At 45.1% G+C, this 26,262-nt stretch overlaps 1 protein-coding gene across 4 annotated transcripts; it reads right to left on the bottom strand.

Moving 5' to 3' along the window:
- Positions 1–500: 500 nt before the first annotated feature.
- On the bottom strand, positions 501–26,262 carry AMPD1 (adenosine monophosphate deaminase 1). 4 transcript variants are annotated; one of them, XM_080915824.1, is made up of 16 exons: positions 26,164–26,241; positions 24,852–24,863; positions 20,866–21,046; positions 19,132–19,297; positions 15,289–15,454; positions 11,531–11,750; positions 9,675–9,804; positions 8,437–8,631; positions 8,027–8,158; positions 7,120–7,283; positions 4,945–5,071; positions 4,598–4,761; positions 3,384–3,504; positions 1,321–1,494; positions 1,052–1,162; positions 501–673 (listed from the first exon to the last, which is right to left on the bottom strand). In XM_080915824.1, exons 1-16 carry the CDS (start codon positions 26,183–26,185, stop codon positions 515–517), a joined length of 2,244 nt encoding a protein of 747 aa, XP_080771950.1. In that variant the 5' UTR covers positions 26,186–26,241; the 3' UTR covers positions 501–514. The 4 variants fall into 4 exon arrangements, with proteins under 4 accessions (XP_080771950.1, XP_080771951.1, XP_080771952.1 ...); XM_080915825.1 differs by lacking the exon at positions 24,852–24,863 and having other exon boundaries at positions 26,164–26,262; XM_080915826.1 differs by lacking the exon at positions 1,321–1,494.

Raw genomic sequence — 26,262 nt, 5'->3', positions numbered from 1 at the left:
TCAGTGGCTTATGGCCTTGGCTTCCTCTGGTAACTGCCCTGCCTGAAACTTATGCAGACACTGGAGTCACACAAACTTATGAAGCCACTGCTGCCCCACATGAAGAATTTCCCTAGGACATCATCTACCATACATTTTCTCATTGTCCACAAAATAGAAATTATAACTACTGTACAAAGGTGTGACAGGAACCGAATAAAGGAGTTTCAATGGAGCACTTAATACAATACTTGGCTTATTTAAGAGTAGGGCTGGAGAGGTGGCTCAGAAGTTAAGAGCACTGTGTGCTCTTTCAGAGGTCCTGAGTTCAATTCTCAGCAACCATATGGTGGCTCACAACCATCTGTACTATGATCTGATGCCCTCTTCTGGTGAGCATGTGTATATGCAGCTAGAGCACTCATACATAAAAATAAATAAATCTTAAAATTAAAAAGTCTCAATAACAAGTACTATAGGATTCAAATTCTCAATGAAGACCCACTCACAGTGTTATTCAGTTTATTTACTTTATTCATTCTGTTGATTTAAGACCCTCAGCAATTAAATTGAGCTCATAACACCAAGTTTCATAACGATAAGCCATGCGAATCTGAGCAACATTTGTCCTTCGAATGTCATTTCCAACAGGACCTTCCTCAAGGTAATTGTTACCCAGAAACTTTGCTTTTTCCTGTAAGACAAAGGAAAGAGAGGGCTCTGTGTCTCTTTACAGTGGGATAGGCAGCGATTGCTCCTCCACCATAATGTTCATGTTACCCATAAACAAAAGGAAAAACGGTGGTCATTCATTTAGTGCCTCTGTGTGCACGTTCCTGAGAAATCAAACATGGAACATGGCCAGTGCTGGGTAGGAGGAGTTTTAGGGACTCCAGTTAGATCCTCACAGGCTTGTGCCCTACTGCTGAGCTGTTCCCAGCCCGGGATAGTCCTCTAGTCCCTATCCAAGCAGCTGTAAGTGGTCCGTGCAATACTTCCCTGTTTCCCCCACTTCCCTAAGGAGTCAGCGGTTAGACTGCAGACCCAACACTCAGGAGGCTGGTGAGCCTACCTCATGAGAGATCCCACACTGCAGGACACTGTTCCTTGCCACCTCACACATGTCACAAGTGCTCAGCTTGAAGACTTGGGCAGCGATGGCGTATTCTTCCATCAGGGGCTCCTGTGGTTATTTATGTAAAGGAGGAGGCACATTAGTAAATGGAACAATACACATCCTACAGAAAGAGGATAAAGACGCGCCTTGACTTTCAGTTCCTGGGTGGCGAATGACAGCCCAGGAACCACGCTTGCTCGCCCTGCTCAAGCTTCCGTGCCTACCTTGGTGAAATGGAACTGCATCGGGTCATCGGTCGATAGTGAGATCATCAGGCCTTTCTGGAGGAAATCTAAGAAAGGGTTTTTGGCATATTCGAGAAACAGGCTGTTGTTACTCAGTGGAGACATGGCAATGGGGATCTGGGCTAAGAAAAATAAGTACTGTAACACAGGACTCTGCAGAGAAAGTAAGAACCACAATAAGGATACGGACAGGGATAGACAGCAAAAAACCTAAAAATCCCAAGGTTGCCTGGTGGCAGTGACCCACACCCTTAATACACAATTTAATCCAGGCAGAGGCAGGTGGATCTCTGTGAGTCTGAGGCCAGCCTGGTCTACAAATTCAGTTCTGGACAGCCAGGGTTACACAGAGAAACTGTGTCTTGAAAAGCAAAAAGACAAACAAATGCATGGTCAACCTTAAGCTTTAGCTTTCAACAAAGGTACCCGCCTCTCTCTTTATATCTCCTAGGAATGACTGTAGTTTTTCAATATGAATACTAGTTAAAATTAAATGTTCTGGTATTGCTTTCTGAAGCATTGGGAACATCAGCTTTTTTAAAATCTGAGTACTAGGTTGTGAAAGCTAAATGGTCTGATCTAGGTAATTACACCTCAGAATTCACCCCGAAACTTGCTTTTGGTCCTTTTTCTTTTTCTTTTTGGCTACATGAAAGTTATGACTATCACAAGAGACATTTTAAAACACGTTACAACAAGAAACCTGGCAAAAAGTAGCCGAAGGGAAGCCAACTGCCTCTGACTCTGCCCGTGAGAGTTCTAAGATAGAAGTCCAGAGATGTGTGGTAATTCATCTCTGAGGGCAGTTCAGGAACCCCTTTCGACTCTCATAGAAGAAGCTACCTCAAGATGCACCATGCTCGATGATCCCCACTTCACAATAAGAGTCCTAAGGACTCAGAGAAGCACAGTTGAAGCTGTTCCCTTTTCAACCTTGCAAAGTTGAATGTTAGCCTAGAGAAAAGACAGCAGTGGCTGGTGGGACTGAGAGGGTTCCATAGTCCCTGATCAGGAAAATGTCCTTCTCTCAGTCACAGGCTGGCTCTCCAAAGAGTTATGATCGTTCCCACTAACCTAGCATAGACTTCATCCCAAGTTTCCAATCCGCCTGGGGCTTGAGGTCTGCCCTATCCTTCCCACTTCTGATACCTTATTCCCATAGCTGACCTGAACTTTTCAAACCTAAAGAGTTAAGAAGCATTCAGGTTATGAGGTGCCTGCCAGCTGCTGGCTAGGGAAATTAGGAAGATGGGGTTGGAGTGCTTCCTGCTTATCTTTGATCCACGGATGAGCTCAAAATGCATCTCATACTGAAAACGAACATTATGATTCATTTGTTATAGGCTCTAGTATAGAATTATTATTACTATTAAGAAAAGATCCCCTTGTCAGGCAGGGTTAACACACACCTTTACTCCCAGCTCTTAGGACACAGAGGCAGATGGATCTCTGAGCTGAAGGCTAGCCTGGTCTACAGAGATACACAAAAAAGCTCTGTCTTGAGCTCCCCCCCCCCAAAAAAAACCCCAAGGAAGTAAAGATTCCCTTTTAATCCCATCACTTGGGAGGCAGAGGCAGGTAGATCTGCCAGATGAAAGCTAGCCTGGTCTACAAAGACAGTTCTACAGGGCTGTACACAAATAAACCCTGCCTCCAACAACAAAAACAAAAAAGAGAAAGAAAGAAAAAAGAGACAGGAAAGAAAAGAAAGAGTCCAGGCTTGACTCAGTGATATTCACCCATAATCCCAAATCCCATCAGTCCAAAGGAGAGGCAGGAGAATCAAGAAATCAAGACCATCTTCAGCTATAGAGCAACTTCAAGGCCAACCTGAGCTATATGAGACCCAGTCTCAAAAAAAAAAAAAAAAAAAGCAAGAAAGAAAGAAAGAAAGAAAAGAAAAAAAGAAAAGAAAAAAAGAAAGAAAGAAAAGAAAGAAAGAAAAGAAAGAAAGAAAAGAGAGAAAGAAAAGAAAAAAGAAAGAAAAGAAAAAAGAAAGAAAGAAAAGAAAGAAAGAAGAAAGAAAGAACACGCAAACTCACCTTCTTTAAATTGAGGCCGTGAGAAATATTGTCTGCTATCATAAAGGCTGTCATGAGGTGAGTGAGAGCCCCAGCCTCCCCACAGTGGGGGCGGAACAGAAATGTATTCATGCCTCGTTCCCTGTGAAAATAAAATGCTCACAGCAGAGATATTTCCAAGAAGATCTATGGGCAGAGTTAAGACTTTGCAAGGGAACAGCATCCACATGTTCAGCAAAACATAACTGTGACTATTGTAATTCTTCTGAAATATGTGTGTGTGTGTATAAGTATATGTGTGTGAGTGTGTGTGTGTATGAGTGTGTATGTGAGTGTGTGTATAAGTATATGTGTGTGTGAGAGGGAGAGAGTGTGTGTGTATGAGTGTGTGTAAGTGTGTTTGAGTGTGTGTGTATGAGTGTGTGTGTATGAGTGTGTATGAGTGTGTGTATGTGAGTATGTGTGAGAGTGTGAGTATGTATGTATGAGTGTGTGTGAGTGTGTATGTGTGAGTGTGTGTATGTGTGTGTGAGAGTGTGAGTATGTATGTATGAGTGTGTGTGAGTGTGTATGTGTGAGTGTGTGTATAGGTATATGTGTGTGAGTGTGTGTGTGTGTGTATGAGTGTGTGTGAGTGTGTATAAGTATATGTGTGAGTGTGTGTGTGAAAGAGAGAGTGTGTGTGTATGAGTGTGTGTGAGTGTGTTTGAGTGTGAGTGTGTATGAGTGTGTGTATGTGAGTGTGTGTGAGAGTGTGAGTGTGTATGCATGAGTGTGTGTGTGAAGGAGGCAGCAGAGGATATGATGGGACAAGGAGCCCATTACCCCATGCATGCACATCTTCCGTCTTTGTATGTGCCTCCTTGGGTACCAGGCACATACATGACGTACAGATACAGAGATACATGAAGGTAAAACATTCATACATGTAAAAACAAACAAGATGCGGTGGCATGCATCTGAGATCCCAGCACTCCTGAGGTGATATGGGGCTGGGGCGAAAGCTGGCAGGAAACTCACAACCACCTAGTGCCTAGCATGGTCGAAACAAGAGGGAGGGGCCCTGCCTCAGTAACCTGGAAGAGGACAACCAATTCCTGAAAGCTGTCCTGTGACCTCCCGTGTGCTCCATGGCACATCTGTGGCAACACACACTACACATACTGACAATGAAACACAGTCACAAGCAGATGTTCCAAAGGACAGTGCTCCGGTCCCATTTCTCCCATACTTACTTTCTCAGGCTGTTGAGCACCGTGATGTTTGCGTACATGTAGTAGGCATAGTAAGTATAAGACGGGTTGTTCTCCATTGTCCACTCCTCAGGTTTGGGACTCTTGGAGGAAAACATGTGACCACTGTGTTTGGATTCATCATCCACACTGTCAAAGCCAGTGATCTGTCAGAAAAGTGAGCCATGCTGTGGGTTCAGGCCGAGCACAGAGGCTCCGCATTCAGAGAAACTCCTCAGACAGCACCCAAGGGAGGCCCACTTGACGAGACCAGTAAGCAGGAAGTCAGCGAGGCCAGCGAGACCAGCTGGCTTGTGAGGAGGAGGTAAGCGCTGAAGGCTCATGCTTACGTGCTTGAGGAAGACACTGAGGTCTGGGTGAGCTTGGGGGTTGACGGTGGCCTCAAACACCGGAAGGAAAATATTCTCCAGCATCTTTCCAAAGTGTGGCAGGAAATTCTTGGATCGGAACACATCACTAAAGGCAAGAGGGAGAGGAGCATAGTAGAACTGTGCAGGAGCCAGAGAACCAAATGTCCTGGGACAGAAAAGGACCTGGTGTGATCCTCCTACACCCACTCCCAGATATCCTCTGTGCAGACACATGAGCTGGGGTTGAACTGATCCTGGGAGACGCTATACCACATGCTCCTGCTCTTCTACAAACACCTCCGTGGCATGAAACTCAGCCTTTACAACCAAGCCCAGCTATGGGGACTAGAGTAATTGTGTCATAGCGATCTCAGTGGTACGTGTGTGGTCACAAGACAGCAAACGGGAATGGCTATCCCGAGTACCTCTTGGGGCTAGAGGAATGGCTAAGTGGTTAAAGACAAGTGGCTGTTCTTCCAGAGGAACCGGGTTCAGTTCCCAGCACACACACGGCTCATGCTGTCACTCCAGTCCCAGGGGACCTGACACCCTCACACAGACACAAATGCAGGCACTAAAAAGAAGAGCAGCTCTGGAGATGCAGCTTAGCTGCTTGCCTTAGGGTTCAACATTCTGAACCCACAAACTAGACAGAAGTGGGGGCACATGCTTGGAATTTGGTAATTCCAACACTCAAAGGGAGTCTGTCTGTCTGTCTGTCTGTCTCATACACATACATATACATACTTCATCTATGGTAATAATAAATTACACCACTGTATAGATGCCAACTTTTAAAAAAATGTATTTTGGGTATATGAGCACACTGTGGTTGTCTTCAGACACACCAGAAGAGGGCATCAGATCTTATTACAGATGGTTGTGAGCCACTGTGTGGTTGTTGGGACCTGAACTCAGAACCTTTGCAAGAGCAGTCAGTGCTCCTTAACCTCTGAACTGTCTCTCCAGCCCACCAAAAAAAAATTCTAAATAGCCAAAAAATAGTAGCTACATTAAACCTGGTAACAACTCAATACATGAGATGCCATGTTTAGGTGTTTTGAGAGAACTGAACTCAGAGATTCATGAGTGTGGAGCAAACACATTACCAGCTGAGCCATCTCCCCAGTCCCAGTGAGGGCACATAGTGGGATTACTAGAGTATGTACGCATGTAAGTTAGATAAAAGACCAATGATACTGCTCGCTTAGGAGGGAAGCCATCCCTGCAGGTTGGGGGTGACTGCCTATGACATGGAAGAGAGTAGACTTCTTCAGCAGCACTACAGATAAATACTCGGATTATAAAGAACTTGGGTTCTTGTAGGTGAATCAGCCAATGGTGGTAAAGGTTCAGATACAAGACAACTATACTTTGATTCTGACTTGGAGGCACAATTCTGTAATCCCAGTATTCAGGAGAGAGAAACAGGTGGATTGCGTGTTCAATTCTAGCCTGGGCTATACAGTTAGACCCTGTCTCAAAACTAAAAATAAAGAGCCAGGTATGGTGATTCAGGCCTTTCCTCCCAGCACGTAGGAGGCAGAGGCAGGTAGATCTCTTCAAATTGAAAGCCAGCTTGATTTACATAGACAGTTCCAAGCAACCAGGACTATGTAGAGAGATGCTGTATTACAAAAAAGAAAAAGAAAAAGAAAAAAAGTTATATGCCAATGTAGTGCAGACAAACTTGGCAAAGAATGAACCAAACACAGAGACCAGTGTGTAGTGTACACAGTTGTTACTCTAGCAGAGAAGACTGGCATAGTATGTACACGGTCCTTACTCTAGCTCTGCTGTTACTTAGGAAGTATGTTCCCCTGTGGAAGTATATACTAGTCCTTATTTTAGTTTGAAAAACCAAACTGAACTTGGGATGGTGATGCACACCTATAACTCCTGCACTCGGATGGTAGAGGCAGAAGGATTTCAAGTTTGAGACCATCCTGGACTACATAGAAAGACAGACAGACAAAGAGGGAAGGAGGGAGGGAGGGAAAGAGAAAGAAAGAGAGAGAGAAAATTCCCAGTTAGCTGACTTTTATCTAAATGAGCTCTAACTTTCTGGCTCAGGTGGGAATGAGAGGCAGGTGAGAGGAAAAGGACAATGGGTTCCGGAGCCCTCCCATCCATGGGGAAGGGCCGAATACATACTAGATCCGGGGGACTTGGATCATCCATGTCATGTTGGGGCAGTAGATCCGGTTGCAGACAAACCAAGAGGAGAGTTTGCTCCACTCATCTGGACTGCGACCGTAGATGGACAAGCGGGGCTCCGCATGCTGATACTTGGCTTCCACCAGGTCTGCACCCACCTCCTGCAAATCCAAGAAAGAGGTCCAAGGCCAGAAATTCCCACAAGTCCTCCCCACCCCAGAGGTCTAAATCAGTGAGATTTAGGAAGAGGAGACATGGAAATGTGAAAGGAAGGAAGAAAAAGTAGCAAAGAGCTAAGGGAACAGAGAGCCCAGGATTAAGCAAGGTCAAAAGACGCTTATGCAGTGACAGAGACCAGGGGCAAGAGTCCGACAAAGAATAACAAGATATCCATCCATGGGACCAGCAAGACAAGTGCATCTGTGTATACACCCCACCCCAACACCCATGCCCCCTACCCCTACCCCCATGCTCCATCCCCCACCCCATGCCCCCCACCCCCACCCCCATGCTCCATCCCCCACCCCATGCCCCCCACCCCCATGTTCCATTCCCCACCCCATGCCCCCCACTCCCATGCTCTATCCCCCCATCCCCATGACCCCCACTCTCCCAACTCCCTTACTCCACCCCCACTCCCTAGGACACCACCCCTGGCTTCACAGTCTACACTTGCTTCTTGAAACACATACTACAAGGGATGCTCCTAGGTTTGCCCAAACCTCAGGCCAGGTTCTTAGCCCCTAAACCACACCTTAGCTTCTCTACGCTGGAAACAAAGACATTTCCCCAAAGATTCTGCCCTCCCTTCCCTCCCCTCTCTCCCTCCCTTCCTTCTTTTCTGTCTTCCCTTCTCTCCTCCCCTATTCATGAACCGTATTCATGAAGTACTTTTTCTCCTCACCTTGATGATAGTGGCAAAATACTCCCCATTAATGCAGTTGTCTGTTTTTAGGTAGAGGTCCCGAAGCTCACTCGCGCCCACAGGATTGTATTTGTCATTGAACTTATCAAAACGTTGGAACGTCTGCCGTCCCTGGGCGAGGAAACAAGAGCAGAAGTTTTGATTATCAGAGCTTCCTGGAAGCAGAGTCCCCAGGAATGACTCTAATCGAACAGGAGACTAATGTCAGGGAAAGAGAAGGCTTCAAGAACGAAGTCCAGTGTGACTGATAACTCAAAGCTCATCAGGGGTGCTTTCAGTCGTCACAGTAGCCAAGGTAGCTAAGAAGGTTGTGCTAAGGGAGGGATGGCCTGGGACATTTGGGGTTCTCTGTCATCAGAGCGAGTCAAACGAGCATCTTCCCAACCTACAGCATGAACATCCAGAGAGTCGACAGTCAGGTCATACGGATGCATATTTAATTTAGCAAAAAGTTCCTTCAGGGTCAGGTTCTTCTCTTTGGTGCTGTAGACCACTCTGTCGGCATCGATATGGTAAGACTTCTTAATGAAGCGCAGCAAGTGCTTCTGGTTCATGCAGGCAGCTGCGTGGATGTGGGTGTCCACCTGTGCACACATTCAGAGAAAGAAAGTGCAGCGGTCAGCATTCTGTATAGCGCCATCAGTGGCCACAAGGCCTGCAGACCCCACTGTGGAAGGATGGAGAGACAGATAACGGTGAGAACTGATAGTCAGTAGAGGTGGCCCAATGGTAAAGACCCAGTTGTATGCTCTATGCACCTGGGCAAGAATGTGAGCCGGTTTGTGGCTCTAAAACATCAGCACAGCCAATATGCTAGCACGGCTTTTTGCACCCAAAGAAGTTAAGATTGAAATTATGATGTTTGTTGGGCACACTGGCATATGCCTGTAATCCCAGCCAAATCCAGCCCTGGAGAGGAGGAGGAGGCAGGAGGATCGGGAGCTTAAGGTCATGTTCAAATAAATATCAAGTTTGAGCTACATGAGACCTTGCTTCAAAAAACAGCTGGGTGGTGGTGAGAAGGAAGCTCTCCCAAACTTGAAGGAGTAACTCTTCAAAGTTTGGGGTTTCTATTTTATGGGTGACAGTCATAGTTTTGCAGTTCTGGGCCCCAAACCCAGGGCCTTGCACACCTCAAGTTGGGCAATCTCTCTGCCATTTAACTTCTTTCTAGTGGCTTCCTCTTCTTTTTTCCTTTTTATAATTTATTTAACTTTATTTTATGTGCATTGGTGTGAGATCATCAGAACCCTTGGCATTGAAGAGACAGACAGTTGTAAGCTGCCATGTGGGTACTGGGAATCGAACTTAGGTCCTTTGGAAGAGCAACCGGTGCTCTTAATCACTGAGCCATCTCTCCAGTCCCCTGGCTTTCAAATCTTAATGGTAATTTTCCTATATCCTCTCTCCTCTCCCTCCCCTCCCCTCTCCTTTCTCTTTCCCTTTTTCTTTCTTTGTCTCTTGAGCAAACAATAGCATGGCAGTTCAAATCTGCTAGATATAATTTACCTACCTTCAGTAAAACCATGTAACCTGCAGAAAGCTGTAGGTTCCTCAGCAAATGGCATCTGGTCCTCGAGACCTCCACACTGTGTTTCCTTCTGAGCAGCTCTGAGCCCACACTTACCTTCCTGCAGTTATAAAAGTCCCGGTGGGGGTTGTTCTTCAGCTCCTTCAGCTCATCCATCTCATTCAGCATCTGATGGACCTGGAACTTGGAGGAGAGGAACTTCAGACGGCGGTGAGTGTAAGTCTTACTGTGAAAAGAAAACACACAGGATTCCAAACATCGCTCTGGATATGTGAGGAAAAACGGTCGACAATTTCAAACCTCCAGGACTCTTCTCACCCATAAGAGGAAAGGGTTGCAGGAACATTGTTTTCTTTCATAGTTAACCCTACTGAAAAGCATCCAGCTTTCCATCGCAGATGGATATAGTAAAGAGGGAAGACTGGGGATGATGTTTAAAATTCTATGAGGACCGTGCAGGTCACTGGTAAGTGCCCTGGCTGTGGAGTCTGTAGACTTGGGCACATCCTGATTTCGCACTGTGTGACATCGAGCTAGCTACTGGCTCCCTCAGCTTTCAGATGCTTCAGCTCCTGAACCGTAAGGAAGGTATTTCAGGGGAGGGTGGAATCCTGGGGGGGTGGCTCTGAGTTAAGAAGACTGGAGTTTGCTTCCTAGCACCTATGTAGTATCTCACAACTCCACCTGTTACCAGCGGGTCAGGGGTTCTGATCCCTCTGGCCTCTATAGGATCTGCACTCACATGCACAAACTCACACAAAGACGCTTGCACATACATAATTAATAAGCTAAAATAAGCCAGGCAGTGATGATGGTACACACCTGTGATGTCAGCACTTAGGAGGCTCTATAAGTTCAAGGCCAGCCTGGTCTACAGAGTGAGTTCCAGGACAGCCAGAGCTACACAGAGAAACCCTACCTGCCCCCAGTAATAACGATAATGATGATAAGATAAAAATTAAAATAAAATCAAGGGGAAAAAAAGAGTAGGGCTCAGCTGATAGAATGCTTGCCTAACACTAATGTGTTTTATCCCTAGCACTGCATAAACTACAAATGGTAGTGCAAACCTGCAGTCCTAGCTCTTGGGAGTAGAGGCAGTAGGATAGAAGTTCAAGGTCAGTCAGGACTACATATCAAGTTTGATGTTAGCCTGGCCCACTTGAGACACCTCAAATAAACAAACAGATGATAAATGATTGATAGATTAGATAAATAGGTGATAGATTAGAAAACAGATGATAGATAGATGACAGATAGATAGATAGATAGATAGATAGATAGATAGATAGGTAGATAGGTAGGTAGATAGATAGGTAGGTAGGTAGGTAGGTAGGTAAGTAGGTAGGTAGGTAAGTAGGTAGGTAGGTAGGTAGGTAGGTAGGTAGGTAGGTAGATAGATAGATAGATAGATAGGTAGGTAGGTAGGTAGGTAGGTAGGTAGGTAGGTAGATAGGTAGGTAGGTAGGTAGGTAGGTAGGTAGGTAGGTAGGTAGGTAGATAGATAGGTAGGTAGGTAGGTAGGTAGGTAGGTAGGTAGATAGGTAGGTAGGTAGGTAGGTAGGTAGGTAGATAGATAGATAGATAGGTAGGTAGGTAGGTAGGTAGGTAGGTAGGTAGGTAGATAGATAGGTAGGTAGGTAGGTAGGTAGGTAGGTAGGTAGATAGGTAGGTAGGTAGGTAGGTAGGTAGGTAGGTAGGTAGGTAGATATATAGATAGATAGATAGATAGATAGATAGATAGATAGATAGATAGATAGATAGATAGACAGACAGACAGACAGACAGACAGATAGATAGATAGATAGATAGACAGATAGATAGATAGATAGATATCCTTGCAAGGAATAAAGGAGTTGAAGGCAGTATTGAACATGGTGAACATGAGGTAAGCATTCTCAGGATCATCAGGAACACTGATTGCTAATGTTTAGATCTCAGTAAACACTTACACCGGCCCTTGTGCAATTAGAGCAAGCAAAAAATTCATGTCATCCAGGAAGTCATCCAGATTCGGGTAAGGGTAAGGCTTGGGCTCATCTCTGCTGGCTGCTGCTTCATCAGGGTAGATGTAAATCACACCACCCTTCATCTTGAGGTGATAGCCCAGGTTTGCAGGAAGGTCCTCTGTGCAAAAGGGGTCTTCTCCCTTCTTCGGAGGAGGGGTAAATACTTTTTCAATAAAACACAGAGTAATATATCAGCACATAGGATGGATGGCCACGTAAAAAATAACCCAAATAAGAAATATTGCAAATCACATTAGTTTGTCGTCTTATACTTCATCAGTTATAACTACCCAACATTACTTAACTTGTCTTTTCTTTCTAAAGACAGGGTCTCACTGTGTAGCCCTGGCTGTCCTGAAACTTGCTTGCTATGTAAACTGGACTGGCCTAAAATGCATACTCAGAGAATCCTCCTGCCTCACATATGCTGGGGCTAGTCATGCACCATCACATCTAGCTTAGTTCGTCCTTTAAACAAAGCTTATTTTCCCAAAGTGACTTAAATTGTTAGTATAATAATAACTAGGAGCCGGACTTTGCTGGCTCCTTTGATCCCAGCACTTGGAAGGCAGTGGCAGGCTGTCTCTTGAGGTCCAGGCCAGCCTGGTCTATAGAGGGAGCTCCAGAACAGGCAGGGCTATGCAGAGAAACCCTGTCTTGAAAAACAAATGAACAAAAAAAACTATAAAAATATTTTTTATTTATCATACGAATGATTTTCAAGGGGCTGGAGAGATGGCTCAGTGGTTAAGAGCACTGACTGCTCTTCCAGAGGTCCTGAGTTCAATTCCCAGCAACCATATTTCATGGGATCTGATACTGTCTTCTGGTGTGGCTACAGTGTATATAAACAAAATAAACAAATCTTTAAAAAATGATTTTCAAGTTATTTAGTAGTATTTATATAATTAATACACTACTTAGAAATACTTTATTTTTAATTTGTTTTTGAGACAAGGCCTCATTATGAAGCCTTGGCTGGCCTCTCACTTGCTATGTAGACCAGGCTGCCCTCGATCTTATAGAGACCCACTTGCTTCTGCCTCCTGGGATCAAAGATGTAGGTCACCATTTCTTATTTCTATTTATTCATTTATGTCTTTGTTTGTTTGCTTGTTTAGTTAGTTAGTGTACTGGCTGGTTTTGTCTGTCAACTTGACACAAGCTGGAGTTATCACAGAGGAAGAAGCCTCCCTTGAGGAAATGCCTCCATGAGATCCAGGGGTAAGACATTTTCTCAACTAGTGATCAAGGGGGGAGGGCCCAGCCCATTGTGGGTGGTGCCATCCCTGGGCTGGTAGACCTGGGTTCTATAATAAAGCAGGCTGAGCAAGCCAGGGGAAGCCAGCCAGTAAGTAACATCCCTCCATGGCCTCTGCATCAGCTCCTGCTTCCTGACCTGCTTGGGTTCTAGTCCTGACTTCCTTTGGTGATGAACAGCAATGTGAGAAATACAAGCTGAATAAACCCTTTTCTCCATGATTTGCTTCTTGGTCATGGACTTGCTTCTTGTTCATGATGTTTTGTGCAGGAATAGAAATCCTGACTAAGGGGGCTGGAGAGATGGCTCAGTGGTTAAGAGCACTGACTGCTCTTCCAGGGGTCCTGAGTTCAAATCCCAGAAACCACATGGTGACTCACAACCACCTGTAATGGAATCTGATGCCCTCTTCTGGTGTAACTGAAGACAGCTATGGTGTACCCATACATAATAAATAAATAAATCTTAAAAAAGGAAGAAAAAGAAAGAGAGAAAGAAAGAAAGAAAGAAAGAAAGAAAGAAAGAAAGAAAGAAATCCTGACTAAGACAGTTAAGGAGATGGGGGTGAAAGGTAGACTTTTAAAAAAGATTTATTTATGTATTTATTTATTTATTTATTTATTTATTTATTTATTATTGTATGTGAGTACACTGTAGCTGTCTTAAGACCCACCAGAAGAGGACATTGAATCCCATTACAGATGGTTGTGAGCCACCATGTGGTTGCTGGGAATTGAACCCAGGACCTCTGGAAGAGCAGTCAGTGCTCTTAACCACTGAGCCATCTCTCCAGCCTGAGGGCAGACTTTATAGAGTGGCTCTTCCAGCACAAGCTGATCTCCAATTTGTTCTGTAGTGAAGGAATTAGCTTGAGTTTTGGTTTTTACCTTCCAGTGTTGGGATTCCAGGCAGGTGTCACCAGATATGGTAATAAATACTTTTAGTTTCCTGAAATTGGTCAACACAGACTTTCTGCTTAGTGCAGTTTACTGATGTATGTGTGTGTGTGCGTGTGTGTGTGTGTGTGTGTGTGTGTGTGTGTGTGTGCCAAAACTCCAGAATGTTACTTAAAAACAAAACCAGCCTCTTGCCAGACACTTTTGATGCACACCTTTAGTCCCAGACTAGGGAGGCAGAGACAGGTGGATCTCTGTGAATTCAAGATCAGTCTGCTCTAGAGAACAAGTTCCAGGACAGTCAGAGTTACATCGTGAAATCCTGTCTTTAAAAGCCATTCCCCTCCAAAAGAAGAGGAGGAGAAAGGGAAGGAAAAGGGGGAGCAGGAAGAGAAGGGGAAGAAGGAAGAGGGGGAGGAGGAAGAAAAGGGAGAAAGACATGATGGTGCTGGTCTGCACTCTGAAGACTTAGGTTGACTCTAGAGCTGGAAGTTAGGGTGACTGAGCGAGGTAGAGATGGGGAGAAGCCTAGCAACAGAACAGCTGCGGGAAAGTGCTCAAGCTCGACCTGGAAAGGCTTCTGACTAAAGCTGGAGATGTTATGCTAGCCTGTAATGCCTGAATTTGAGAAGGTAGGAGAGGAGGGTCAGAGTTCAAGGACATCCTCAGCTACAGGGAGATCCTGTCACAAACACTCCTCCCATCCATAACAAAGACTAGGGCGTGGGGCGGGGGATAGAAGTGTTCAGTTTAGAAATAGATTCATTGAGCAAATAAGAACCTGAGTGGCTGAAATGCCCTTTGGATAGAGGCAGATGGTTCTGACTGGCTATGTAGGGGAACATGGAAAATTAAAAAATATACATATTTATTTATTTTATGTATATGAGTACACTGAAGCTGTCTTCAGACACACCAGAAGAGGGCATCAAATCCCATTACAGATGGTTGTGAGCCACCATGTGGTTGCTGAGACTTGAACTCAGGACCTCTGGAAGAGCAGTCAGTGCTCTTAACCGCTGAACCATCTCTCCGGCCCCACATGGAAAGTTTTGTTTTGTTTTTTAATCAGGAAAGTAATGTGCTTGGAACTGTGCTTTACTAACCAGCAGAGAAGTGAGGATGAGGCTGACTGGAGCCAAGTAATTAGGACATCTTCATAACCACTGAGGCTGGAGGATACAGAGGTCTGACTTGGGGTTTCGGAGATCCTGAAGAGAGGTGTTATAAGGGCCAGATCATGTGACTAATACAGGCCGCAGGTTAGGGCTAGTGGTAACGAGATACTTTAAGGCTGTGTCGCTGATAATCTAAAAATATACATTAAAATTTATATTTAGAGCCAGGCATTGGTGGCCCACGACTTTAGTTCAAGCACTCACTTGGGAGGCAGAGGCAGATGAATCTCTGAGCTGAGACCAGCCTGGTGTACAAAGCAGAACTACACAGAGAAACCTTGTCTTGAAAAACAAAAACAAAACAAAATGGTATTTAGTAGATAAGCCTAGAGCTATTCTCCTTACATTCATAAGAGAATAAGATACCTGGATAGAAGCTCTCATTTGCTACTAAGGCTTCGCCATCGATGTTCCTCAGGTACTTGGAGGGGGTCTTGGGGAACCTCTGGAATGACTTCTGCATGTATTTCTCCCGTATACACAATGCCCGATAGAGACCTTTACAAACCACCTCGAAGTCTTCAACGGTTACCTGCAGAGGAAATGTCAGAGTTGAGCCCGTGAGACTGGAAAGAAGCTGGCTGATCTCTCACAGTTCTGGCGGCTTTCCGGTGTGCTGTGGCCTTGAGCTGCCCTGCCTGTCCGGGACACCGGGACTCTCTGCAGGAGAGACTCCTGGACTTTCCCTACCTCTTTTAACTTTGTACCATACCTTACCGGAGGTAGAAATCTTTCCTGTGAATTTTGCGTTTGTTTCTGAGGAGGTTTTTTTGGTGCTAGAACCCAAATCCAGGCAAACCACTTTATCACTGAGTCTCCGGGTACCCTGTTTAGATCATCTAAAGATGAATGTGATTACGAGAACTTCTTATCATTACTGTTTGTTTCTAGGTTGTCACGGAAAGTACTGCTCTCTCTGGACACCGTCACATGTGTCAATATACTTTGTTCTTAGCCACTTCCTAGCCCTAAGCCCTACCCCACCCCTTCCTTCCTCCTCTGCTGCTCCCTTACCAGCTAGACTACCCTGCTTCCCCATGGAACACTCTCTATCTCTCCCTTCCTTCGGACCTCTTCCCCCTTTTCCAATTTCTGGTTCTCTCTCTCTCTCTCCCTCTCTCCCTCTCTCTCTCTCTCTCTCTCTCTCTCTCTCTCTCTCTCTCTCTCTCTCTCACACACACACACACACACACACACACACTTTTAAATCTAGGTGTTCAGTTCATAAGAAAATGCAGAATTTCGCCTCCCATGATTTTTTATTTGCATCTATTCTGAATATGTCGTGATGTCACAATTAATTTTGTGTGTGTGACCCAGAGGGACACCAAGTGTCTTGTTCCCTTGAGAGAGGGTTTCTCACAGAACCTGGAGAGAAGGGGGCAGGTAATAGGACCCAGGGACCCTCCTGTCTCTGCTGCCCATAGTACTGGGGCTACAGGCAAGTGTGGCTATGGCCAGCTTTTTACATGGGTCCTGGGGATTTGAACTCAGATCCTTCCTGCTTTCACTTTATGTGGACTTTGAGTACTCATTTTAAGTACACTCATTTGGTACTCAGTACACTGTGTATATATACCAAGTCCCGTGATTCCATGTTTAAAAAGAATTCATTCGACCACTGCATATGTGTTCTTCGTTTCATGTGACATTTGCACACTGAAATACATACTTCTGAAACTGGATGTGGTGACACACACCTATAATTCCAGCACTTGGGAGGCTGAGGCTGTAAGTTCAAGGCCAGCCTGATCTACACAGGCATTCCAGGACAAGGTCTTGTCTCAAAACAAAACAAATAAAATGTAAACTTTTGAACAAAGTATCTCAGCCATCAAATCAGGCATCACTTTATAGCTGAGGCTTGACCTCCGACTTCTTATCTCCTTGCCTTAGAGACAAGGTCTCATGTAGCCAGACAGATCTCCAACTTACAATGTTGCCAAGAATGACCCTAAACTCTCCCTACCTCTACCACCCTGGTGCTGGGGTTACAGGTCTGAGACAACATGCCTAGCTTTAAAAATAAATTGAGACAGTGTCTTGAACTCACTATGTAGCCCAGGCTGGCCTCAAATTTCTGTCTCATCTTTCCTAGGAGTACAGGCATGCGTCATTATGCACATCTTCTTTTAGATAGTCTTAGAGAATTTTATCTCTGTCTGAAAAGAGAAGGCTTCTAGAATAAAACTTGGTTTGAGCTGCTGGAGACTCCTCGCCTTACCTCCAGTTCACTGTATTATCAGAGCCCCAAAGACCTTCTCTCTGGGGACAACATAAGTGTGATCTCAAAGGCTGGACACACAGATGACGGATTCTGACGGGTGAATCTATTTTGAGAGCTCATTTGGAGTTCTATCAGGGGAGTGCAGCTGCTGGTTGGTGCACCCTTGACTGGAGTGGGGTCCTCCTCTGTGGCAGGTCCTCTTCCGCTGACTGTGCACTCAGGGAATGACACAGATATGGGAGCTGGTGAGGAAGGAGACACCCGGCCAGCCAGGTCCGAGAACGAACCCTGGCAATCAGCAGGGTGGCATAGGTCACCACCAGACAGCTCACGCTCAGTCTATTTTGAAAGACAGATGCTTGCATTAGCCTAAAGAACCCAGAGCAAGCCTAGGTCTGAGGGTCAGCTTCCAAAGACGATGTTCTATCGCTCCTCATAGGTTAGGGTGGGCTCCTACTCACCTGCATGTCTCCAGCCCTCAGCACCTTAGCATTTAAGGCCTAGACATAATAAGGCCTAGTAATAAGGCCCTTATTGATAAGAGCCAATTGCATTGTATTGACTATTTATCAGGCTACATAGGCCTTGAGACTTTAGTCCTGAGAAGCTCCTCCGAATCTCCATGCTTCCATTTTGAGGATGCCCCTGTTGGCTACAGAGCTCAGCCAAGTGGAACACGGCTCAGCAGCTTAGCCTTATTCAGCTGCTAAGTGAAGCCACAAGACCCCAGAACATGTCTTCCCTGACTTCCGTACATCTTCTCTTCTATTTCGGTTCCTGTGTCTGCCAAGCACATGGATGCCAAGTGTGTCTCCTAAGTTTTAAGCTTTGAACCGTTTCATCATGAATTTCATGTCAGGTCTTTACTGTCTGCGCCTGTCATTTGCTCAACACCCTGGCTGCCATACTGAAGAAAATAAACAAACAAGAATGGCTTGCATTTCAGCACCCTGAGCCTTGTGAGTGTCTCACAACTGCCTGGGTCAGTTACATGAGACAGGGGCCCAGCACTGGCACCAAATCCACATTTGGAGCAGAGACTGATCCCTCAGTAGCAGTTTCACCAATATGATGCTGATCCTGCAAGCCCCTGAGGCAGAGATTTATTAACTGGCCAGCTGTTGGGATAGAACAAGCAGGGCACATTGTTAGTAACATGAGTTCAGCATCCCTGTGACATACTAGAATCCACTCCAAGGAACACCTGCTGTGTAAGCTTCTGCAACAAACCCAGAGACCTTATATGGTCTAAAGACAACAACCTCGTTGGAATTTTCTTTTTCTTTTTTCTTTTTTTATTATGTGTGTGAATGTTTTGCATGCGTGTGTGTGTGTGTGTGTGTGTGTGTGTGTGTGTGTGTGTGTGACCACAATCATGACCATGGTGTGAGGGGCAAAAAAAGGTATTGCATTCCTTAGAACTAAAATCCTAGACAGTTGTAGCCACCATGTGGCTGCTGGGAATTGAACCCAGGTTCTCTGGAAGAGCAGTCAGTGCTCTAACCACTGAGCAACCTCTCCAGCCCCCCCTCCACTAGGTCTTCCTGTTTGTTTTGAATGTGCCATGGCGCACATATGGAGATCAGAGGACAACTGCAGGAGTTGGTTCTCTCCCTCCACCATGTGGAAGCTGGGGCTGGAACTCCGGTCTCCAGCCTCCTTGGCAAGCTCAGCTAACCTGCAGTGCACCCCCCACCTCCGTCTCTCCTTTAAGGTGCAGTCAGCTAGAACTAAGCGTTCTTCTTCTCTGCTTGCTTTTGTCCTGTTGCCCTGCCTGTCCACTGTAGTCTGGGTTATCTACTGTGAATCTTCTTTGTATTGTCAATGTTAGTAAACCAGGTAACAGGGACACTGTGGGTTGACGGCGCATACAGAAATGTGACTTTCAGCATTAGGACTGAGATGCAGAGGAAGCGAGGCAAGGGAGGCCAGCAACATGCCCTTCACAGGAAGGGAGCATCTGCGTGGCAAGCATGACTCACCCCAGAGGCATAGTCACCAGTGATCTGCACCCTCTGGAAGTCAGGCACACTCTCGTAGGTCGGGGATGAAGAAATAAATTCTTCAATGTGGGACAGTTTGGTAGAAGATGTTTCACTTTGTGGGATGGACAAATTTACAGTCTTCCGTCCTTGGAAGCGCCTTTTTCTGGGTTTGAAATTAGCAAATAAAAAAAAAATATTAGCTTGATCCTCCTCAGGAATCCCATTGAAATAGATAAATTTTTTTCACTATACTCGTTCATTTTGAGGTCAAAAAAGTAAAAAATTAAAATATGGACTGGTTGTCAGAATCAAGAGGCTACCATAGTGAGAGAGGAAAGCACCAGCAAATTCGATGGCTTCTTTTAACAGGGGACCCGAGGGAATATATCAGAAGGCCTTCAACATAACAGCCTTCTTCCACAATGGTCTGTTGTGAATACAGCCTGCTATGCAGCTGTTACAGTGGATGTGGGTGAAGGCAGCTGTACCTGGTGTCATTGTATTTATGCTCCTTGAATTCTATGAACTTCCATTCCCTGGTAGTACAGTACCAACTTAGGGAGTTCTGTTAGTGTTCACATCTGAAATGAGGTCCTTATCAGGGGCATGCTCTTGAAGGGGATACTGAGACCCTGAGCCTCCCTCCTCCCTCTTTGTGCCATAAAGCAACCAGCATTGCTCCATCATGAGCCCTTCTGTGATGTCCCTGGTCACCACAGGCTCAAATAAAGCTCAAATTCCCCCCTCTAAGTCCATGCGTTTGGGTGTTTTCTTACAATGATGACAAGCTAAGGCAGCTAGCTACCTTATAGGATTTCTGTGAGATGTAATACATCTCAAATATCTTGCACAGTATTAAAAACTTGATTGATACTGTTTTCTTTCTTTCATGTTGGATTTTGTTTGTTGTTGCTATTTTGGTTGGGTTTTTGGTTTCTCTGTGTAGTCCAGGCTATCCTGGAACTCACTTTGTAGACCAGGATAGTCTTGAACTCACAGAGATCTGCTTTCCTTATCCTCCTGAGTCCTGAGATTAAAGACATGCGACACCACTCCCAGCTGATACTGTTTTCTTATGTGGACAGATTTTTGGGCTTGCTTTTTTTTTTTTTTGAGTTTCTACTTTGAGGAGAGACTTGCCCTGAGATACTATAGAGGATCCCAAAGGAACCAATTTGCTTTAAAGGTATAAAACCAAGAAAAAGGCAGCAAGAGGAGAGCAGCAGGTTGGGGACCAAAGAGCTATAGGAAGTGAAATCAAGGGGATAGTTTTTTCATAAAAGACCTCTGATAACTCCTGGGGGAAGGGTAACGTTCATACAGGTGCAGTATGGGCAGAGATGAAGATGTATCCCTCCAAGGTCAAAGTGCCCTCATACTTGCCAGAGAGGAATTCCTGTCAGAGAGCAACCCTGCTGTTGACTAGGGGACATGCCTGAAGACAAGGCCTTTGAGTTCCAGTTCCCGGGCCAACTATGTCTATGTTGAGCGTGCTCACTGCAGCTGTCAGCCCACTTTGGAGGCTCCAGTTCCCTTCTTGGGTGATAGAAAGGCTTTATTTAGAGAGGGCAGGAAGGGACTGCTTTCTTTTTTTTTGTCACTAGTTCTCACCCTAACCTAGCACAAGAGGAGGAGGAAAAACTCAGAACGCCGGCAAAGTTCTTCCTTTCTGTGTAGCCCGCACTCAGACAGACCGGGAGCCACCACTTTGTCCCAAGGTTCCGTGCTTACCTCCTGCCGTCCATAGACATGGACAGGTTCTCCATGTGGAATATGTGGGCCTGCATCTCATGAAGGGAAATGGGGCAGATCTCATCCACGTCGAAGGGGGAGATCTCGTGCCGACCTCCCTCATCTTTGACTTCAGAGGCAAACACTTTTTCAGCAAAGCTACGCATTGCATCATCGATTTCTAGAAGAGGTTTTTCACATATTAGTTGACACCCTTGTCCAAAAGCCACCCAGGACACAAGGATTAGGACAATGTGTGTTGGCTTCATGGTTTCCCTGATCTCCAGTCAGAGCTCCAGGCCAGTTCTCACACTTCTGCAGGGTTGTGTATAGAGCACACTTCTGGAGAACCCTAGAAATGCAGTTAGACTCCTTCAGGACATTAATGTAACATTACTTGTTTGTGCAGGGCTAAGCTTGGTTTTGTTATTTTGTTTTTGTTTTTTTTTTTTTCAGAGCTGAGGACCAAACCCAGGGCCTTGCACTTGCTAGGTAAGTGCTCTACCACTGAGCTAAATCCCCAACCTCCTAAGCTTGGTTTCATAGTTAATACACAACACAGTCCTTTCCATTGGGTCAGCTGGGTCTTCTTGGTAGTTCTGAAGACACCGTAGAAAGGACAGATGATCCTGGCAGCTAACTTTCATGTTGTTTGTTGGTTGGTTGGTTTGTTCTTTGATTTTTCAAGCTGATGTCTGTGATATGTTGTTATGTGGTAAAAGGGAGGTGCCAAAACTTGGTAGTATGTGGTGGGAGTCCTTTCTTTGTGGGCGTGGCCTTTGACACAGTGATCCTTAGAAAGCCAACCTACTGTTGCACCTTATGTTTTCTCATTCTGTCTGTCTCTCTGTGTTTGTGGGTGTGTATGTGACAGAGACAAAACAGAGGCAGAGATAGAGAGACAGAAAGGGACACACACACACACACACACACACACGGGGGGGGGGTGCAGACAGAGACAGCACACTTTGGGTGTCAGCTTTCTCCTCCCACCTCGTGGGTGGGTTCCCGGCACTGGACTCAGCCCCTTTTCCCATTCTTTTTGTTTGTTTGCTTGTTTTGCTTTCCTTTCTTTTTTCAAGATAAAGTTTCTCTGTGTTGCCCTGGCTGTCCTGGAACTCACTCTGTAGACCAGGCTGACCTTGAGCTCAGAGATCCACCTGCCTCTGTCTCCCAAGTGCTAGAATTAAAGGCATGCACCACCACCCAGACAAAGTTTTCCCATTTTTAAAACAAAGAAACAAGGATGAGCTCCACCAGCCTGGCAACGAATAATCCTCAAACCTTCAGAAAGTAAGGCCTGGTTTCATCATAGGGCATAGTGACGGCCAAAAAAAGTATCCATTCTTCTGTTGCGTTCCATTGTCTTCTCTTGGTGCCCAGCTCACTGGCCATCTCCCAACTCACTCCTGCAACACTAGGAGACTTGGTACTTGCAGAAAACAGCTGGTGGGCAGTAATGAGAGCAGCAAAGAGCTAGGCTACTGGAGCAACACTGACAGAAACATGCCGCGGAGTTGGCAGGGATAACTACCCAGTGAGAACGGCCTCTGGGGTCAGGGTCTATGCAGGCCTCCAAAAGGTGATTGTTGTCAATCACACGTGGTGAAGAATGAGTTCAAGCCCTGCATTATCAGCTCCCTCACCCTGCTCTGCTTCAGTTTCCTTGCGAGTTAAGTGGGGGCACTAACACCACCCCACCTCACTCTCGAGGTTGTTGTGACGTAATGTATGTGGAAACCCCTCAAGAAAAACAAAGCATTAGATTAAACTGCATGAGGTAATTTGGCAGTGCTGGGCAAGCTCCCAGTTGGTTAGCTCTGGGCCATTAAGGATGATATGTAGTTATGATAGTATGGGATGAAGCATCCATTAGAAATGATAGCAAGTGACTCATGATGTCACCAACACTTTCAGGTGACTAGATTAAAATCCTGGCTAGTGATGGCAGAGTTCACAGGGAAGATGGTGTTACTTGAACCTCAAACACTCCTTTGCCTTGTCACACTCCAACACCTCCAGAGACTGAGAAGTGAGAAGCATGCTTGGACGCCGTTAGTCGTTCGTTGGCAAGCCCAGCAGCTCACAGTGAAGCAAACAGAGCACTAAGTAGATGTGATAGCTGAAGCCTCCCCAGCCCACCACCAGCTGACCCCTAGAAATAGCATCGTTCCTCCCAGAGCATCACGGGCACCTCAGAGACAGTGGTGGGAGGAAGTAAGACGCTTCATGCACCATGAAGGGCAGATGGAGATAGGACATTGGTTACGATGACAAGAATGAGGATGTCAGTGGTTTGTCATAATGTGCCTGTGGCAGTGCCGACCTTAGGAAGGGATAGCATAGGACTGATGCCAGAGACCAAACCCCATCTGGTGACATCCTGAGTCTTCCAGAACAACCATTTGTCATCTGGGACTGCTTATATCTATCTGACTCATACATTGTTTAAAAATACTTATTTTATTTATGAGTACACCGTAGCTGTCTTCAGACACACCAGAAGAGGGCATCAGATCTCATTACAGATGGTTGTGAGCCACCATGTGGTTGCTGGGATTTGAACTCAGGACCTCTGGAAGAGCAGTCAGTGTTCTTAACCACTGAATCATCTCTCCAGCCGCCTCATACATTTTTTAAAAGTATAGTTTTTACTAAGGTTGCATTTCTCTAAACGACTATCGATGGCTAAAAGTTATATTCTCAAGTAGCTTACATGACCCAAAATGATATGGTTGATATTTTGGTTCAGCAGAATTAGACAGCTGTTTTGACTCTATGCAAGCGCAGCTGAAATTTGATCGCTAATTCAAGAGCTCTGCCTTTACCCCTACTTCAGGGCATGGTGGTGACTTCAGGCAGGAAAAGTGAAGTATTTAAAAGTAAGTAGATAAGATGTGATGACAACCCAAATTCAGGAGGGACAAACAATCTCCAACATGTGTGGATAATTACTGACCCCTTCTTAGCATGTTCTTTGAGATCATGGGACAGCTGAGGGGCAGTGTCTCAGAGACATCTATCTGAGGACAGATAGAAAAGGGACAGGTAAAACGCAAAATAGGCCACTGGATTAAGATGAGAAAGGGTGCCCTCGGCATCTGGGTAGCCTTGGGCAAATCCCAGTCACCAAGAGCCTCATGGTTCATTATCTTAAAAGGAGGATGTTAATAAAAAGTTCACCTTGGTTGCTTCTATAAAGATCAAACATGGAATATTTATGGCCTGCACGGGGCACTCCATAACACTTGGGATTACGATGCAGAGAGTACACGGCTCCTGAGAAAAGATCATGCTTGCTTCCATAGCCCGGAAAGCCAGGCCTATTTCCCAGCAGCTTGTTCATGTGTGGGGTAGGCCAGCTTGCAGGCTCCCACCTCCCACATCTCATCTTACAGAGAAACTTGGCGACAGAACCACATCAGTCAGCAAAAGGACGTTAGACTTGGAGAGCAGGAAGAACACACAACCAAAGCTAATTTTATCTAAAATCGTGTTTTATCTGGCAACAAAACAAAACCTTACTACAAAATCTTTTTTCTGATACTAGAGTTGAGGATCATCTAAAGCCAAGTTTAGTACACCCTTTTGATGAATCTGCATGCTTTATTTCAGCATAGCGAACAAGTAACTTGGGAGGTGGCCTTATCTGCCTGTGCATTTTATGGTTGTACTTTAAGACACATTCTCATTATGTGGGCCAGGCTCACCTTGAACTCTCCATCCCCCTGCCTCAGCCAGTGAGATTACAAGCCTTCACCAGCATGCCTAGGATCATATTTCCTTTATGTGGAAAATAGTGAGTGTTTTGTTTTTAGTTTTTGTGTTTTGGAAATCCAGGAGAGCCATGAAGGTTGTTAGTGATTACTGACTTTCAGTAGTTCCGTTTATAAATGCTGCTGAGAAATAAGCCCCTTTGTAAAAATCAAGGGACACTGTCACTTCTTTTACAGGTACTTGCAAGAAAAACAGTCCAAAATACTCACGTTTTCCTTGACCTGTGAGAAGTGAAACAAACAAGACACAACATATGAACAACTCTGAGCATCTGTTGTGACCATGAACCCAGGGTCTGGGAAAGAGAGTGTAGGCTGCCACAGATGGGAAACTACCAACTGCTGCTCTAACTCACCTTCTAGTCTACTATACACTGCCCGAGCGCATCATGGGGATAAAGGCACTGTATGCTTTCATTCCCATCCTTACCAGCATGCCTTTAAGCACATATTAATATTCTTTAAAAAGTACTTTTTTGCTGGGCTGTTATGCTAGGGGTTGAACCTGGGGCCTTGTATGTGTTAATATGAAGCCCACTCTCCACAAATGAGCCACTAAAGGTACTTTTTGTAGAATGGAAACTTAAAAGGAAACAAAGGGTTAATCTGTTGAGGAGTAGGACACCCAAACATCACTGGAACTGGGCAAACAAAACCAGCTTATTTGTTAGCATGGAACAAGGGGGTAGCACCCAGTGATCCACCATTTCGGAGACCCAATCCCATGGGAATACTCTTTATACAAGAGAAAGTTTTACCTGCAAATAAGGTCAAGAGGACATTTATGCATATAAAATATGGTTTAAAAAAGCCCAGGAGATAAGAAAACTTGAATATCAACCATCCATTTCAAATGGTTTTATGGATAATTTGGAATAAATACATAATAGTCACAGTATGTTAAGCTAAAAGTTATCCTGCCCAAAGGCTGCACAATTACAGGTTTAACACAAATGCAACTGTATCCTTAAAAGCATCTTTACTCTCCCATAAACCACAGGCTGAGAAGCTGAGCTGGGAAATGTTGAGTGGATCCCTGAACAACAAGACTATGTGACTATCTAGTTTTCCTAAGTGAGTGTTTATTACTTTAACCTTTGGTGTAATTATTTTTTTATTTCGCATGTCTGGCATTTTATAATGAAACATACATACAATTGATTTCTTTTTTTTTCTTTTAATTCTCTGAGTGCAAGTGTGGATTGAAAAGCACTGGAACAGTCTGGGCTAACTAATGTCTCTTCTATGGTCATGATATTTACTACAGGGCTGACAACCCTTCTCTGTGCCTTGAAGTCAGTTTTCTAAGGGATTCAAAGGTATAGCTTGAGAAAAGAACCCTCCTCCCACTACTAGAAAGAAAGCAACTACTTGAAAATGCTTTGCCTTTCTCTGACGTGTACATCTGAAGCTGTTATGAACCCTAAATAGAGGGTTGCTGAAGCTGACACAGTAATTAAAGGAATGGTTGCATCCGGACAAAAAGATCCCAGAGTTCTCCAAATCTTTTCTGCACACCTACCTGTAAGTTTGAACAGAGGCATTGTGGCTGGGATCCTTGATTCTAGGATAGCACAGCAGAGGAAGGAGAGAGACTGGGGATGGCAGACTGACTCTGAAA

The sequence above is a fragment of the Micromys minutus genome, assembly GCF_963924665.1.
Source record: "Micromys minutus genome assembly, chromosome: 4".
Classification (NCBI taxonomy): Eukaryota; Metazoa; Chordata; class Mammalia; order Rodentia; family Muridae; genus Micromys; species Micromys minutus.
Note: the sequence above shows the minus strand (reverse complement) of the source record. Positions and strands in the feature narration are given on the sequence as shown.

Bases quoted from the DNA above. Each gene is read 5' to 3' on its own strand.
- AMPD1 (XM_080915824.1), bottom strand. From the start codon at position 26,185: ATGCCTCTGTTCAAACTTACAG. The intron at 19,298-20,865 runs GTAAGCACGGAA...TTTCAAACCCAG, and splicing joins ATGTCTATGGACGGCAGGAG to AAAAAGGCGCTTCCAAGGAC. The intron at 15,455-19,131 runs GTGAGTCATGCT...TTTCCTCTGCAG, and splicing joins CTGGTGACTATGCCTCTGGG to GTAACCGTTGAAGACTTCGA.